At 43.7% G+C, this 17,123-nt stretch overlaps 1 protein-coding gene and 1 long non-coding RNA gene across 2 annotated transcripts; one reads left to right on the forward strand and one right to left on the reverse strand.

The window, feature by feature from the left end:
• Positions 1-817: 817 nt before the first annotated feature.
• Positions 818-16,899, reverse strand: LOC124028605 (mitogen-activated protein kinase kinase kinase 1-like; the record flags this gene model as incomplete). The annotated part of the gene is made up of 3 exons (XM_046340634.1): positions 16,576-16,899; positions 1,500-1,721; positions 818-1,018 (listed from the first exon to the last, which is right to left on the reverse strand). Coding segments are annotated over exons 1-3 (624 nt in total), but the record flags the coding sequence as incomplete, so codon positions are not given.
• Positions 4,065-5,170, forward strand: LOC124028604. The gene is made up of 4 exons (XR_006837614.1): positions 4,065-4,476; positions 4,579-4,661; positions 4,776-4,851; positions 4,972-5,170. It is a non-coding gene; the product is annotated as an uncharacterized LOC124028604 (long non-coding RNA).
• Positions 16,900-17,123: the final 224 nt, after the last annotated feature.

Here is a 17,123-nt window from a genome sequence, read left to right on the forward strand (position 1 = left end):
GATTTTAATGTCCCGTTGGTAGGATAATCTTAAATCGTAGATCGTCCAGTTTGTTTTCCAACGATTGCACGTTGGCCAATAATACAGAGGGAAGTGGTGGTTTACCTACTCGTCGACTAATTTTTACAAGGCACCCCACTCTCTTCCCCCCTTTTCTCCATCTTTTCTTCACGCTAATGACAGGGATTTGGTCCTCGTCTTAAGCAGTATATCCTTCGCGTCAGACTCATTAAAGAAAACATCTTTGTCCAGTGTGAGGTGAGTAATCACTGTTCTGATGTCCAGAAGCTCTTCGTGCTCATAAGAGACGTAGCAGAAACATTATGTACAAAATAATTGACAAACAATGCAAAAAACAAACAAAATAGCACAGTTGGTTCTGAGCCCGTAAAGCAGCAGCTATCCCTACCGGCGCCATTATAACAATGGAATAAAGGGCTTCATTCCAAGTGTCCCTTTAAAACTAAAATCTATTGCTGTAAATGCAATTTGGTAAAAGTTGGGGTCTTGTTGCAGCTTAGCCTCAATCTTGCCAGACAGTTGGAATCTCGCAAACTTGCATCAGCTAAATCAAACTGACACAAAAGGCCCAATTCCAACTAGCTACTTATACATTTGAAATAACTGCATAAGCATAATAGGCAATACGGTGACCTTGTCTTCTGATAGGCTAGGTGGAATTTATGTAATATTAAACACCCATCTAATCATTTTATTGCCTGGAGGGTAGAGGGAGTTGATTTGAAATTGAGCGTGAGTCTTTTAATTCTGTCTAATCTTTTTTCATTGGTCTGAGTGGACTGCGAGCACTTCTTACCTGTGGGCCAATGAACACCCTGTATTTGTTGTCAGGGCTGTCTCCTCCAATCAGGAAGGAGTTTGGGCCTATCTGCTGCAGTAGGTAGAGGCGGGCCCTCATGACCTTGTTGACACGGCGACTAGTCTCCTCGGGACTGTAGGGGGAGAATCCATCTGGGGAGGGCACCCGGCGAGGGGGGGTCACCCTGCCACTCTGAAACTACACAACAACAAATCAACAATAACAAAATTACATCAACATTAGATCAAGACAGCCTCAGAGAAAAACTAGTATTAATCCTCTCCCATTCATAGTTATTGTCTAATAAATAGTCACTTAGGACTTAACAATTCTTCAAACCCAAAGTGAAGAGGGTTAATATCTAATCAGTGGTATATTATTATAAAATGTCTTGCATTCTCATGTTTCTTTAACTCACATCATAGTTCATCGTAGCTCTTTTATTTTTTTAAATCTATATTATTATCACTGCATTCTTGGGAAAGAGCTATGAAGTCAAGGTAAGAATTTCCCTACACTGTTTTACATCTGTTGTATCCCGTGCACGTGGCGAATAAACTTTGAAACTTGAAACTATATGTCTATGCATTCTCAAATACTATGAAGTACGCTTAAACACATAGCTGATGTTCTCATATGTGTGTGTATGCATGCTACGTATGTGTGTGTGGCTACTCACTGGCACGGGTGAGGCCCTCTTCCTGTGCACCCCTGGGGACTCAGGCTTCCCGCAGGCCCTGCCAGAGGAAGAGGAGGAGGAGGAAGAGGGGTGTCCAGGGGAGGGGCTGCGGAGGCCACCGATCTGCTGGGGGGAAGCGTTGGTGAGCGTGTTGGATTCATCCTCGGCCGCCTTGCAACCTGCCTCGCTCCCGTCTGGTTGCAGGGGGACGGGCTTCACCACCTGAGGGGGAGGGAGGGAGAGAGAGGGGGAGTGGGATGTTAGTATGTGGTTTGGGGTTAGGCCAAATGAGGGCCAAATGACAAATTTCCATTACAGTGGCTAAATGCAAAATCTGGTCAAAACCCTATTCCCTAGCCACTCCTGTAGATCTTAGAGAATTGGCAAGGTGGAAGCATTATGGTGACATTCCACCCAGCCAATCTGAAGGCAAGATGTAGCTATATTACCATAATACTTACCATGAGGATACCATATATTAGGGACACCTTCCCAATATTGAGTTGGTCGGGGCATGGACACTACACTGTGTCAAACGCGTTCCACATGTTGACTTCAATGCTTCCCACAGTTGTGTCAAGTTGGCTGGATGGCCTTTGGGTGGTGGACCATTCTTAATACACACGGGAAACTGTTGAGCGTGAAAAACCCAGCAGCGTTGCAGTTCTTGAGACAAAGCAGTGTGGCTGATACTGACTACCATACCCCGTTCAAAGGCAATTAAATATTTTGTCTTGCCCATTCTAGCTCTGAATGGCACACAGGGGCCAGACGAGAGGTCAATTTAGAAGTCAGCATCTGTGTCTGCTGTGAAAGACTGTGTCACGCCCTGGTCTTAGTATTCTGTGTTTTCTTTATTATTTTGGTCAGGCCAGGGTGTGACATGGGTTTATTTATGTGGTGTGTTTTGTCTTGGGGTTTTCGTAGGTATTGGGATTGTGGCTTAGTAGGGTGTTCTAGCATAGTCTATGGCTGTCTGGAGTGGTTCTCAATCAGAGGTAGGTGTTTATCGTTGTCTCTGATTGGGAACCATATTTAGGCAGCCATATTCTTGGAGTGTTTTGTGCGTGATTGTTCCTGTCTCTGTGTTAGTTTGCACCAGCATAGGCTGTTTCGGTTTTCATGTTACGTTTTTGTATTGTTCGTGTTTATTCGGTTATTAAACATGTATCAAAATTACCACGCTGCATTTTGGTCCGACTCTCCTTCAGCACAAGAAAACCGTGACAGACTGGCTGCAATTTAATAGTGCAATGCACAGAGTTGGAAAATGTCCAATTCCCTTAGTCTGCTAGATTTCACTTAGTCATGAAAAAAAATCCTTATTTCAAAGCAAAAACAGTATCATATCAGTCTTTAGTAGATTAGGGAATATTTGATAGTCGCTTGTATGTCACGCCCTGACTATAGTTTGCTTTGTATGTTTCTATGTTTTGTTTGGTCAAGGTGTGATCTGAGTGGGCATTCTATGTTGTGTGTCTAGTTTGTCTGTTTCTGTGTTTGGCCTGATATGGTTCTAAATCAGAGGCAGGTGTTAGTTGTTGTCTCTGATTGGGAACCATATTTAGGTAGCCTGTTTTGTCAACGTGGGTGATTGTCTATGTTACGTTGCATGTTTGCATTATGTTTCATTAGCAGTCACGTTAGTTTGTTCAGTTTACTTCGTGTTTTTCGTCATCCATTAAACAATGCATTGACACCATGCTGCGCTTTGGTCCGTTTCTTATGACGATCGTGACATTGTATCTATAATGTTGAGTGTGACACAGTAAGCAAAGCACATATGTACTGTATGTGTTGTTCTGTGATGTTGGTGTGTGTGTGTATCTGTTTGTATACTTCTTGTGTGTAACATTCCTGCATGTGAGTGTATATATGGACATACGTTTATGCATAAGGATTAATATGTTAATGTACGGAAATATGAGGGCTTACCTTTATATGCCTTTGGACGTACATGTTTATATACAGTGGGGCAAAAAAGTATTTATTCAGCCACCAATTGTGCAAGTTCTCCCACTTAAAAAGATGAGAGGCCTGTAATTTTCATCAACTATGACAGACAAAATTTGAAAAAAAAATCCAGATGAATTTATTTGCAAATAAAGGTGGAAAATAAGTATTTGGTCAATAACAAAAGTTTATCTCAATACTTTGTTATATACCCTTTGTTGGCAATGACAGAGGTCAAACGTTTTCTGTAAGTTTTCACAAGGTTTTCACACACTGTTGCTGATATAATTTAGAGGATTGGAGGACTCTAAATTAATATCTAAGGGGCATTTTCCATTAGGATCTGTGGGAATATCTAAGGGGCTTTTATATATTAATTAATAATGCTGTTTTAAAAAACAATATTTTGGAGATTTTGTTTCCATTTAACCTAGAGAGAGCACGAAAAAGGCAATTCTTGAACATGGGGTGAGACATTCTCACTAATTTGTAAATAAAGCCAGCTTGTTATTTAGAAATATGTATTTCTGGAGGAACCTAACTTGATTATTTAGCAGACATGACTTGCTTATATTCATGAAGACGATAAGCGATTGGCAAAGGCAATCTGTAATCTGCTGGCATCACGGCACAACATCACTCTAATTACAGTCAGAAGACAGTTGAAGTAAACTTGTGTGGACTTATGGACAGGCTCGGTAAGAAATGTTATATATATTTTTTGAAATGATCAGAACATTAACCATGTGTGTTCACTTGTTGTGTGCTGTTCTATAGTTTCGACCCAATGATTCGTCTGACAAACAAAGAAATTCACATCCTGCATGCCCAGGCATGGATCAAAGCTGGCAAGACATTAAATAATGTCATCTTCACAGAAGAATAAACCGTGGCCCTGGAGCAAATTGCTCAAAATTGCTACAGAAAAAAAGGAAGAAAATCACGCAAGCCGAGTCCCAAGCATCCGCTCAAACTCCATGTGTGAGGGACAATTTCTCACCAGGGACCAGGCCCATATTTGATGGTAAGCTTGGCTATTTACACACCAAAAGATACATAAAATATTGTAGCCTACACCTCACGGACTTATGTGTTCCACAATAATTCATTCCTGCCTCCTTTTCAGGTATCTTTGAGGAAGAAATCATCAAGAGATATGCTGCACCTATATCAGAGAGGTGTTTCTGGGAACACATTGTTTCTTTCAAGGTAGGATTATAGCAATATTTTGTTACATTTAGGCCTATTTACATGTATATTTCTATTATTGTACCTAATGTTGGCTGCTAGGCTAAATGTCTTTTTTTTCTTCTCCAAATGCAGACAATGACCCAAAACACACTGCCGCCCGGGTTTGCATTGCATATGAAGGCATAAACTGGGTCAAGACGCCAGCAGAGTAAGTAGACCTTTATGTCGTAAAAGAAAGGTTAAATAAAAATAAATAAATAAAATACCTGCAACACCTTCAGTAGGCCTACAGTATATCTAAAAACATTTTTTTCATCTCTACATGTAGGTCTCTTGATTTAAACCCGATCAAACTTGTTTGGTATCAACTGAAAACTTTCATCTGTAACTCTGCCAAGCCGACAGGCAGATATGTACTGGTCAAATCATCAAGATGAGAAATTGACGATACAACAATGCAACAAATACATTGATCATCTCAGGTTTGACATGTGGTCGTGGAGCTGGGTGGAAATGTGACTAAAAAGTAGTTAATATAAACATCTGCATTTGAATGGCTTTTATCTCGTTATTTTGTTTTATTAACAAAACCATAAAAATGTTGATTAGTAAATGCTGTTTTGAGTTAGAAATGTAACAGTTTAGAGTTCTTAATCATCGAATACATTGCAAGTTGAGGGATTTTCAGAACAGTAGTCGGGTTATAAAAAGTCTATTGACATGCTGATTGGAAACATTTGCATGATGGGCTACACCCGCTCCAGTTGCGATGTCTTCACTATTATTCTACGATGTAGAAAATAGTAAAAATATAGAAAAATCCATGAATGAGTAGGTGTGTCCAAACTTTTGACTGGTACTCGCTTAATTAATTTGATTAATATTATGGTGTTTCTATTCCATGAAAAAGGAAAAACCCTCTGGGTTTCTGTTAGGATGGAATGGAAAATATGGTGTTGTACAACGTGATGGTCGGCGGTAACTAAAGAATCCCTGTGTCATGTGGATGAAAGACCGGGGTTCAAATCCACGACGGGTATGAAGGAGTAGGCTTGTCCCCATGCTTGTCTCAGAGCGAAACGATGCTAAAATAGTTGTAGGCTTGTAGTTCAACAGAACGGTCTGGGCAGCCCTTGCTGTGCCTGGTGAGCAGTTGGTTAAGTTCTATTGTCAGAAGAGGAATGGAAATGTCAGGGTGAACCGAAGACCTGACGAACCCGCCACATATGTTGACTCTGCCTGTCGGAGGTGGAGTTCTTGAGCTCACAGTAGCGCCTGGCATGGATTTTGACTCCATCTCGATCCTCACCCTTTTCAACGTGTGAGTTAGTCAATGATTTTTCTGACAAACAAAAAAACTTTGCGTCCTGCTGCGTTATGCGTTATGCTGCCACCCCTGTGCTTCACGGTTGGGATGGTGTTCTTCGGCTTGCAAGCCTCCCCCTTTTTCCTCCAAACATAATGATGGTCATTACGGCCAAACAGTTCTATTTTTGTTTCATCTGGCCAGAGGACATTTCTCCAAAAAGTACAAGCTTTGTCCCCATGTGCAGTTGCAAACCGTAGTCTGGAATTTTTACGGTGGTTTTGGAGCAGTGGCTTCTTCCTTGCTGAGCGGCCTTTCATCTTATGTTGATATAGGACTCGTTTTACTGTGGATATAGATACTTTTGTTTCCTGTTTCCTCCAGCATCCTTTGCTCTTGTATGACAGCTGCGTGGTCCCATGGTGTTTATACTTGCGTACTATTGTTTGTACAGATGAACGTGGTACATTCAGGCATTTGGAAATTGAGGAATTTGGATGATCCCAAGGATGATCCGGAAATTGCTCCCAAGGATGATCCATTATAGACCTCCTTGTGGAGGTCTACAATTTGTTTTCTGAGGTCTTGGCTGATTTCTTTAGATTTTCCCATGATGTCAAGCAAAGAGGCACTGAATTTGAAGGAAGGCCTGCAAATACATCCACGGGTACACCTCCAATTGACTCAAATGATGTCAATTAGCCTATCAGAAGCTTCTGAAGCCATGACAACTTCTGACCAGTGAAATAATGTCTGTAAACAATTGTTGGAAAAAGTACTTGTCATGCACAAAATAGATGTCCTAACCGACTTGCCAAAACTATAGTTTGTTAACCAGAAAATTGTGGAGTGATTGAAAAATGAATTTTATTGACTCCAACCTAAGTGTACGTTATCTTCCAATTCATCTGTAGCTAGCTAGCTAGCTAAGCAAACAACATATTTACATTTACATTTAAGTCATTTAGCAGACGCTCTTATCCAGAGCGACTTACAAATTGGTGCATTCACCTTATGACATCCAGTAGAAATCTAAATCTTGAAGGGGGGGGGGGGGGGGTGAGAAGGATTACTTATCCTATCCTAGGTATTCCTTAAAGAGGTGGGGTTTCAGGTGTCTCCGGAAGGTGGTGATTGACTCCGCTGTCCTGGCGTCCTGAGGGAGTTTGTTCCACCATTGGGGGGCCAGAGCAGCGAACAGTTTTGACTGGGCTGAGCGGGAACTGTACTTCCTCAGTGGTAGGGAGGCGAGCAGGCCAGAGGTGGATGAATGCAGTGCCCTTGTTTGGGTGTAGGGCCTGATCAGAGCCTGGAGGTACTGAGGTGCCGTTCCCCTCACAGCTCCGTAGGCAAGCACCATGGTCTTGTAGCGGATACGAGCTTCATCTGGAAGCCAGTGGAGAGAGCGGAGGAGCGGGGTGACGTGAGAGAACTTGGGAAGGTTGAACACCAGACGGGCTGCGGCGTTCTGGATGAGTTGTAGGGGTTTAATGGCACAGGCAGGGAGCCCAGCCAACAGCGAGTTGCAGTAATCCAGACGGGAGATGACAAGTGCCTGGATTAGGACCTGTGCTGCTTCCTGTGTGAGGCAGGGTCGTACTCTGCTGATGTTGTAGAGCATGAACCTACAGGAACGGGCCACCGCCTTGATGTTAGTTGAGAACGACAGGGTGTTGTCCAGGATCACGACAAGGTTCTTAGCACTCTGGGAGGAGGACACAATGGAGTTGTCAACCGTGATGGCGAGATCATGGAACGGGCAGTCCTTCCCCGGGAGGAAGAGCAGCTCCGTCTTGCCGAGGTTCAGCTTGAGGTGGTGATCCGTCATCCACACTGATATGTCTACCAGACATGCAGAGATGCGATTCGCCACCTGGTAATCAGAAGGGGGAAAGGAGAAGATTAATTGTGTGTCGTCTGCATAGCAATGATAGGAGAGACCATGTGAGGTTATGACAGAGCCAAGTGACTTGGTGTATAGCGAGAATAGGAGAGGGCCTAGAACAGAGCCCTGGGGGACACCAGTGGTGAGAGCGCGTGGTGAGGAGACAGATTCTCGCCACGCCACCTGGTAGGAGCGACCTGTCAGGTAGGACGCAATCCAAGCGTGGGCCGCGCCGGAGATGCCCAACTCGGAGAGGGTGGAGAGGAGGATCTGATGGTTCACAGTATCGAAGGCAGCCGATAGGTCTAGAAGGATGAGGGCAGAGGAGAGAGAGTTAGCTTTAGCAGTGCGGAGCGCCTCCGTGATACAGAGAAGAGCAGTCTCAGTTGAATGACTAGTCTTGAAACCTGACTGATTTGGATCAAGAAGGTCATTCAGAGAGAGATAGCGGGAGAGCTGGCCAAGGATGGCACGTTCAAGAGTTTTGGAGAGAAAATAAAGAAGGGATACTGGTCTGTAGTTGTTGACATCGGAGGGATCGAGTGTAGGTTTTTTCAGAAGGGGTGCAACTCTCGCTCTCTTGAAGACGGAAGGGACGTAGCCAGCGGTCAGGGATGAGTTGATGAGCGAGGTGAGGTAAGGGAGAAGGTCTCCGGAAATGGTCTGGAGAAGAGAGGAGGGGATAGGGTCAAGCGGGCAGGTTGTTGGGCGGCCGGCCGTCACAAGACGCGAGATTTCATCTGGAGAGAGAGGGGAGAAAGAGGTCAGAGCACAGGGTAGGGCAGTGTGAGCAGAACCAGCGGTGCCGTTTGACTTAGCAAACGAGGATCGGATATCGTCGACCTCCTTTTCAAAATGGTTGACGAAGTCATCTGCAGAGAGGGAGGAGAAGGTGGCAAAGAGCTTCCTAGGGTTAGAGGCAGATGCTTGGAATTTAGAGTGGTAGAAAATGGCTTTAGCAGCAGAGACAGAGGAGGAAAATGTAGAGAGGAGGGAGTGAAAGGATGCCAGGTCCGCAGGGAGGCGAGTTTTCCTCCATTTCCGCTCGGCTGCCCGGAGCCCTGTTCTGTGAGCTCGCAATGAGTCGTCGAGCCACGGGGCGGGAGGGGAGGACCGAGCCGGCCTGGAGGATAGGGGACATAGAGAGTCAAAGGATGCAGAAAGGGAGGAGAGGAGGGTTGAGGAGGCAGAATCAGGAGATAGGTTGGAGAAGGTTTGAGCAGAGGGAAGAGATGATAGGATGGAAGAGGAGAGAGTAGCGGGGGAGAGAGAGCGAAGGTTGGGACGGCGCGATACCATCCGAGTAGGGGCAGTGTGGGAGGTGTTGGATGAGAGCGAGAGGGAAAAGGATACAAGGTAGTGGTCGGAGACCTGGAGGGGAGTTGCAATGAGGTTAGTGGAAGAACAGCATCTAGTAAAGATGAGGTTGAGCGTATTGCCTGCCTTGTGAGTAGGGGGGGAAGGTGAGAGGGTGAGGTCAAAAGAGGAGAGGAGTGGAAAGAAGGAGGCAGAGAGGAATGAGTCAAAGGTAGACGTGGGGAGGTTAAAGTCGCCCAGCACTGTGAGAGGTGAGCCGTCCTCAGGAAAGGAGCTTATCAAGGCATCAAGCTCATTGATGAACTCTCCGAGGGAACCTGGAGGGCGATAAATGATAAGGATGTTAAGCTTGAAAGGGCTAGTAACTGTGACAGCATGGAATTCAAAGGAGGCGATAGACAGATGGGTAAGGGGAGAAAGAGAGAATGACCACTTGGGAGAGATGAGGATCCCGGTGCCACCACCCCGCTGACCAGAAGCTCTCGGGGTGTGCGAGAACACGTGGGCGGACGAAGAGAGAGCAGTGGGAGTAGCAGTGTTGTCTGTGGTGATCCATGTTTCCGTCAGTGCCAAGAAGTCGAGGGACTGGAGGGAGGCATAGGCTGAGATGAACTCTGCCTTGTTGGCCGCAGATCGGCAGTTCCAGAGGCTACCGGAGACCTGGAACTCCACGTGGGTCGTGCGCGCTGGGACCACCAGATTAGGGTGGCCGCGGCCACGCGGTGTGGAGCGTTTGTATGGTCTGTGCAGAGAGGAGAGAACAGGGATAGACAGACACATAGTTGACAGGCTACAGAAGAGGCTACGCTAATGCAAAGGAGATTGGAATGACAAGTGGACTACACGTCTCGAATGTTCAGGAAGTTAAGCTTACGTAGCAAGAATCTTATTGACTAAAATTATTAAAATGATACAGTACTGCTGAAGTAGGCTAGCTGGCAGTGGCTGCGTTGTTGACACTACACTAATCAAGTCGTTCCGTTGAGTGTAATAGTTTCTGCAGTGCTGCTATTCGGGGGCTAGCTGGCTAGCCCCCGAATAGCTTGCTTCATTAGAGATTAAGCTTATGGAAAGAGCTTGACGTTGGCAATTCCTCGTCCTGATAAAGTTGTCAGTCGGACTTCTGCCATCATCACTATAGATGACAAGCAAATTCAAAGTATGTGTGACCGACCGTCTCGATTCGGCCTTATGGAGCAAAATTTGAAGTTGTGTTTTTTACATTGGATAAAAGTAGATAGTGTATATCATACACTACAGGGAAGGAACAATGGAAACAATGGAAAGTAATTCTGCTTTGAAAGTTGATCAATTTGAAATCTCACTTTTAAGAAAATGGCCCTTGGATGAAACATTCAAGGGCCATTTTCTTAAAAGTGAGATTTCAAATTGATCAACCAGAGAGCACTTCTTTGTCGACACCCATTCTGGATAATTCACACCCTGTTAAGCTTTAGCCCCACCCATCTCTTTAAGGATTCACATGTCAGGCCATGTACTAAACAACCAAATATTTCAATAAACTAAAGTTTGTACTACGGGTGGGTAAAATAAATCAGCCAAGACCTCAGAAAAACATTGTAGACCTCCACAACCCTGGTTCACCCTTGGGAGCAATTTCCAAACGCCTGAAGATACCACGTTCATCTGTACAAACAATAGTACGCAGGTATAAACACCATGGGACCACACAGCCACCATACCGCTCAGGAAGGAGACGTGTTCTGTCTCCTAGAGATGAAAGTACTATGGTGCGAAAAGTGCAAATTAATCCCAGAACAACAGCAAAGGACCTTGTGAAAATGCTGGAGGAAATGGGTACAAAAATATCTATATCCACAGTAAAAACGAGTCTTCTATCGACATAACCTGAAAGGTCGCTCAGCAAGGAAGAAGCCACTGCTCCAAAACCGCCATACAAAAGCCAGACTACTGTTTGCAACTGCATATGGGGACAAAGATCATACTTTTTGGAGAAATTACCTCTGGTCTGATAAAACAAAAATAGAACTGTTTGGCCATAATGACCATCATTATGTTTGGAGGAAAAAGGGGGAGGCTTGTAAAGCTGAAGAACATCATCCCAACCGTGAAGCACGGGGGTTGCAGCATCATGTTGTGGGGGTGCTTTGCTGCAGGAGTGACTGGTGCACTTCATAAAATAGATGGCTTCATGAGGGAGGAGAGTTAGGTGGATATATTGAAGCACCATCTCGAGACATCAGTCAGGAAGTTAAAGCTTGGTCGCAAATTGGTCTTCCAAATGGACAATGACCCCAAGCATACTTCCAAAGTTGTGGCAAAATGGCTTAAGGACAACAAAGTCAAGGTATTGGAGTGGCCATCACAATGCCGTGATCTCAATCCCATCAAAAATTGGTGGGCAGAACTGAAAAAATGTGTGAGAGCAAGGAGACCAAGAAACCTGACTCAGTTACACCAGTTCTGTCAGGAGGAATGGGCCAAAATTCACCCAACTTATTGTGGGAAGCTTGTGGAAGGCTACCCAAAACCTTTGACCCAATTTAAACCAACCCCTCTTTTACGCTGATGCTACTCTCTGATTAACATACATGCACAGTCACTTTAACTATACATTCATGTACATACTACCTCAATTGGACCGACCAACCAGTGCTAGGCAAGTCAAATACGTAAATAATAAAATGTAAGTTCCAAAATTGCATCCTACCTGAATTGCGAGTTGCACACTACATTTCTTCCCATCTTAGTCCACTACAATAAAAGAGGATATTACTCTTGTACACTTTTTCACTGTAGGCATAATCCTGCTCTTTTTCATCTAACATTTGTTTAACAAAAAGGCCTCCATCTTCATAATCAACAGTAACCTAGACCAAGGTTCCACTCTCTTCCTCTCTCTCCTCAGCAGATGCCCGCAATGAGTGTGAGAATGATGGTGAAGCGCAAATTCGGGCTGAAGGCTATGATAGACAGCCTCTCCTGGCTACAATTTCATTTAATAATCTTTTTTGCAATTATGCCTACAGGCTAATGGAAAACCTGGTGTGTGTGTGTGTGTGTGTGTGTGTGTGTGTGTGTGTGTGTGTGTGTGTGTGTGTGTGTGTGTGTGTGTGTGTGTGTGTGTGTGTGTGTGTGTGTGTGTGTGTGTGTGTGTGTGTGTGTGTGTGTGTGTGTGTGTGTGTGTGTGTGTGTGTGTGTGTGTGTGTGTGTGTGTGTGTGTGTGTGTTTGTAGGCAACTTGTCCCTCGGAAGCATAGTCTAGTAGCCTACTGACATTACAAGAATGTCAGTAGGCTATGAGACATTTTAAATTAGAGAAAAATGGATGAACCTTTTCAATGCTTGTTAAGGATACTATAGTTTCACATTGGATTTATTAACTACAAAAAGGTATGACGTGTTATGATTTTAAACTGGTGCCGTTCTGCACAAAAAACAAACAGAAAGGAAAGATATAACCCCTGATTCTTGCAATAGCTGCCTGGTATTGTGATGCAAACATATCAGGGTAATGTCAAATTTGAATTCTAATGATGTTAATTCATGTGGCTCATACAATGGAATGTATTTTAAGTTGAATCAAAAAATCACAGCACATATTTTAGGGTGTCCAATCAAAATTGCATCTGGTTAAAATAAAATGTTAATTGTGTCGATAATCCTCTAAGAAAACCAACGGTCCAAAACGTCTCTATCATTATCCGTTCAAAACTTGTTGAAGATTTTACCCTCGTAGGATGGTCAAAATTAGAGTGACTAAATAAATGGATGACAGAGAAGAAATGTGGTTATAAATCAGGAAAATAGCATTGCGTCAGTTAGGTTGGATGCTGTGTGAGAATTAAGGCTACTTGACAAGCTTACCATTGTACTCGTCGTCTTTCTTCTCAAATCTGGAGGACATAAAACATAAAACAATATCGATTTTGAGACCTGACGTAGTATTTTCATATTTTATACTGAACAAAAATATTAACGCAACATGTCAACCCATGCTTCATGAGTTGAAATGAAAGATCCCTGAAAACTCTCAAATTCTGTGCATAAATTCGATTACATCCCTGTTAGTGAGCATTTCTCCTTTGCCAAGAAAGTCCATCCACCTGACAGATGTGGCATATCAAGAAGCTGATTAAACAACAGGATCCTTACACAGGCACACCCTGTGCTGAGGACAATAAAAGGCCACTCCAAAATGTTTTGTCACACAACACAATGCCACAGACGTCTCAAGTTGAGGGCACGTACAATTGGCATGCTGACTGCAGGAATGTCCCCCAGAGCTATTGCCAGATAATTTAACGTTAATTTCCCTACCATAAGCCACCTCCAACGTTGTTTTAGAGAATTTGGCAGTACGTCCAACTGGCCTCACAACCGCAGACCATGTGTATCCACGCCAGCCCAGGTCCACCACATCCGGTTTCTTCATCTGCGGGATCGTCTGAGACCAGCCACCTGGACAGCTGATGAAACTGTAGGATTGCACAATCAAATAATTACTGCACAAACTGTCAGAAAACGTCTCAAGGAAGCTCACCAGGGTCTTGACTTGACTGCAGTTCGGTCTTGTAACGACCTTCGATGGCCACTGAAGAAGTGTGCTCTTCATGGATGAATTCTGGTCTCAATTGTAACGGGCAGACGGCAGGCAGCGTGTACGGCATCATGTGGGCGAGAGGTTTGCTGATGTCATCGTTGTGAACAGAATGACTTATGGTGGCTGGCAGTGGGGTTATGGTATAGGCAGGCATGAGCTACGGACAACGACCACAATTACATTTTATCAATGTCAATTTGAATGCACAGAGATACCATGACGAGTTCCTGAGGCCCATTGTCGTGCCTTTCATCCTCAGCCATCCCCTCATGTTTCAGCATGATAATACACAGTCCCATGTCACAAGGATCTGTACACAATTCCTGGAAGCTGAAAATGGCCCAGTTCTCCCATGGCCTGCATACTAACCAGATGTGTCACCCATTGAGCATGTTTGAGATGCTCTGGATTGACGTGTACGACAGCATGTTCCAGTTCCCGTCAATATACAGCAACTTTACACAGCCATTAAGCAACATTCCACAGGCCACAATCAACAGCCTGATCAACTCTGTGTGAAAAAGATGTGTTGCACTGCATGAAGCAAACGGTGGTCACTCCAGATGCTGACTGGTTTTCTGATCCACGCTCCTACCTTTTTTGTACGGTATCTGTGACCAACAGATGCATATCTGTATTCCCAGTCATGTGAAATCCATAGAGTAGGGCCCAATGAATTTATTTAAATTGACTGATTTCCTTATACAAACTGTAAATCAGTAAAATCTTTCAGATTGCTGCATATTGTGTTTCTATCTTTGTTCAGTGTAGTATACTCTGTTCATATTCATCTAAATCTATCTTTGTTCAGTGTAGTACACTCTGTTCATATTCATCTAAATCTATCTTTGTTCAGTGTAGTATACTCTGTTCATATTCATCTAAAGTTCCTGTTCTTTTTCAAAAACACATGCATGTCTGTGAAATCTGTGAGCACTGAGTGTATCCCAAAGGTTTTTATTTCCAAAGCCTTTTACATTGAATTCAGCAATTGCCATACTAATCTTGCTATTTGCGACCCGTGGCAACAACAACCACAAAATGTAAAATCCTCAAAAGTTTTGGCGATTAAAACTGCACCGCATCTGTCAACATAGCTCGTGGCTTATTATCGGCTGTATTAGGTTAGAAAATCCAACTTCTTGGATATAATGTGAATGATATGTTAGAGAAAGATCCCATTCAACAATTCAAAACATGAAGAATCATATTTGTCTTGGTAAAATGTATTTTATAACATAAGTGAAATGTCATTACCAAAACGTGTTTTCACCCACTCTGGGCAGAGGATGGACACCCTACATTAATGGCTAGACGTACTGTCACTTCCTGCATTGCTCCTTTGGGTACACTCACAATGGCTGCCAGTCCACCCTTTATGGCATCATTGATTTGAACACAGTCAGGAGTGAAAGAGGAGAAAAATGTGCGTCCCCCAAAAACATATTGCTATTCGAACGGTTAGTACGGAGACAGACACGCAGTCATTTTAAGTTCTCATTGTCACGTGCACAAATGCCTTTATTGTACCAAACCCAACACTGCAGTAATCAATATCAATGTAGCATTAACAATAACATAAGGTAGAACAAAGAAACCTAGATACAAGGTCATTTCCAATACCATATTTACAATGTGCAATCTACAAACAGTACACCATAATGGCAAAGCGACAGTTTAGATTTTTTTGCAAATGTAAAAAAAAACAAGAAACATAAATACCTTACTTACATAAGTATTCAGAACCTTTGCTATGAGACTCGGAATTGAGCTCAGGTGCATCCTGTTTCCATTGATCATCCTTGAGATGTTTCTATAATTTGATTGGAGTCCACCTGTAGTAAATTCAATTGATTGGACATAATTTGGAAAGGCACCTGTCTATTTTTTTATTTAACTAGGCAAGTCAGTTAAAAAAAAATATGTTCAGGAGCCTGTTGGTGTCAGGTTTGATGCACGGTACCGCTTGCTGTGTGAAAGCAGAGAGAACAGTCTATGGCTTAGGAATTGAAGCTGTTCAGGAGCCTGTTGGTGTCAGACTTGATGCACGGTACCGCTTGCTGTGTGAAAGCAGAGAGAACAGTCTATGTCGTGAGTGGATGAAGTCTTTAAATATTTTACATGCCTTCCTTTCCCACCGTCTGATAGAGGTCCTGGATGGCAGGGAGCTCGGCACCAGTGATGTACTGGGCTGTCCGCACCACCCAAAACCAACTGATCAGGCCTACCAACCTTGTGTCGTCAGAAAACTTGATGGGTGGGTCTAGGGTGTCTGGGATGATGGAGTAGATATGTGCCATAACCAGCATTTCAAAGCACTTCATGATTACAGATGTGAGTGCTACAGGGCAGTAGTTATTGTGGAATGAAGCCTTAAGAGTTTTTGGGAACAGGAACGATGGTGGTCATCTTACGACGTGTGGATTACAAACTGGGACAAGGAGAGTTTGTAAATTACAGTGAATATGCCTGCCAGCATTTCTGTGCATGCTCCCTGGAATACCATCCAGCACTGCGGCCTTGCGAGTGTTGAGATCACCCAGTCCTCTAGGTCGGCGGGGGCCCTCATGCACGGTACGGTGTTGTTATTGTTGAAGCGTACATAAAATGCATTGAGTTGGTCTGAAAAAGAGGCATCGTTGGGCAGATCATGGCCCTGTGTGTGTGTGTGTGTGTGTGTGTGTGTGTGTGTGTGTGTGTGTGTGTGTGTGTGTGTGTGTGTGTGTGTGTGTGTGTGTGTGTGTGTGTGTGTGTGTGTGTGTGTGTGTGTGTGTGTGTGTATACGTGAGTGTGTCTGCATGATCGCACATGTGTTTGTGTGTCAGGTTACAGCAGCTCACCACGGGGCCCCTCCTACTGCGTCTCTCCAGCCATTCGTGCTTCCAGTTGGGCATACAGGTAGCTTTGAGTTTCTCCCGGATCATCCTCTCCTCAGGGCGGTCCTCAATCTTCTGCAGGCCTCGCAGAAGGCTACCAAAGGGAGAGGGAGTAGAGTAAGATAATACGTGGTCTGCCATGCTACACGTCCAAGTCTCATTCATGGGGTTCGTATAGACAGTGGCAAGTGAAATTCAATAACTTAAGGACCATCAATTTGTAATCATTCCTATTATGCAATTGTTTCTAGTCACCACCAGATGGCAATATCTCCACAAAAAAACTATTCATCACTATCTTACAAGTTCTACTCTCTAACACATGCTTCACTTCTTATTTACTACATACATGATTGGTAAGTCAGTACTGATGATGTTGACTTCTATGATATTCCTTATATGAACTAACTCAGTGAAATCTTTTACATTGTTTCGTGTTTATATTGATGTTTAGTGTAAATAATCATATGAAATTGTCTTTAATTGCTATTATAATAAATGGTGTCCAGGTC

This window comes from Oncorhynchus gorbuscha, unplaced genomic scaffold (genome assembly GCF_021184085.1).
Source record: "Oncorhynchus gorbuscha isolate QuinsamMale2020 ecotype Even-year unplaced genomic scaffold, OgorEven_v1.0 Un_scaffold_4507, whole genome shotgun sequence".
Lineage (NCBI taxonomy): Eukaryota > Metazoa > Chordata > Actinopteri > Salmoniformes > Salmonidae > Oncorhynchus > Oncorhynchus gorbuscha.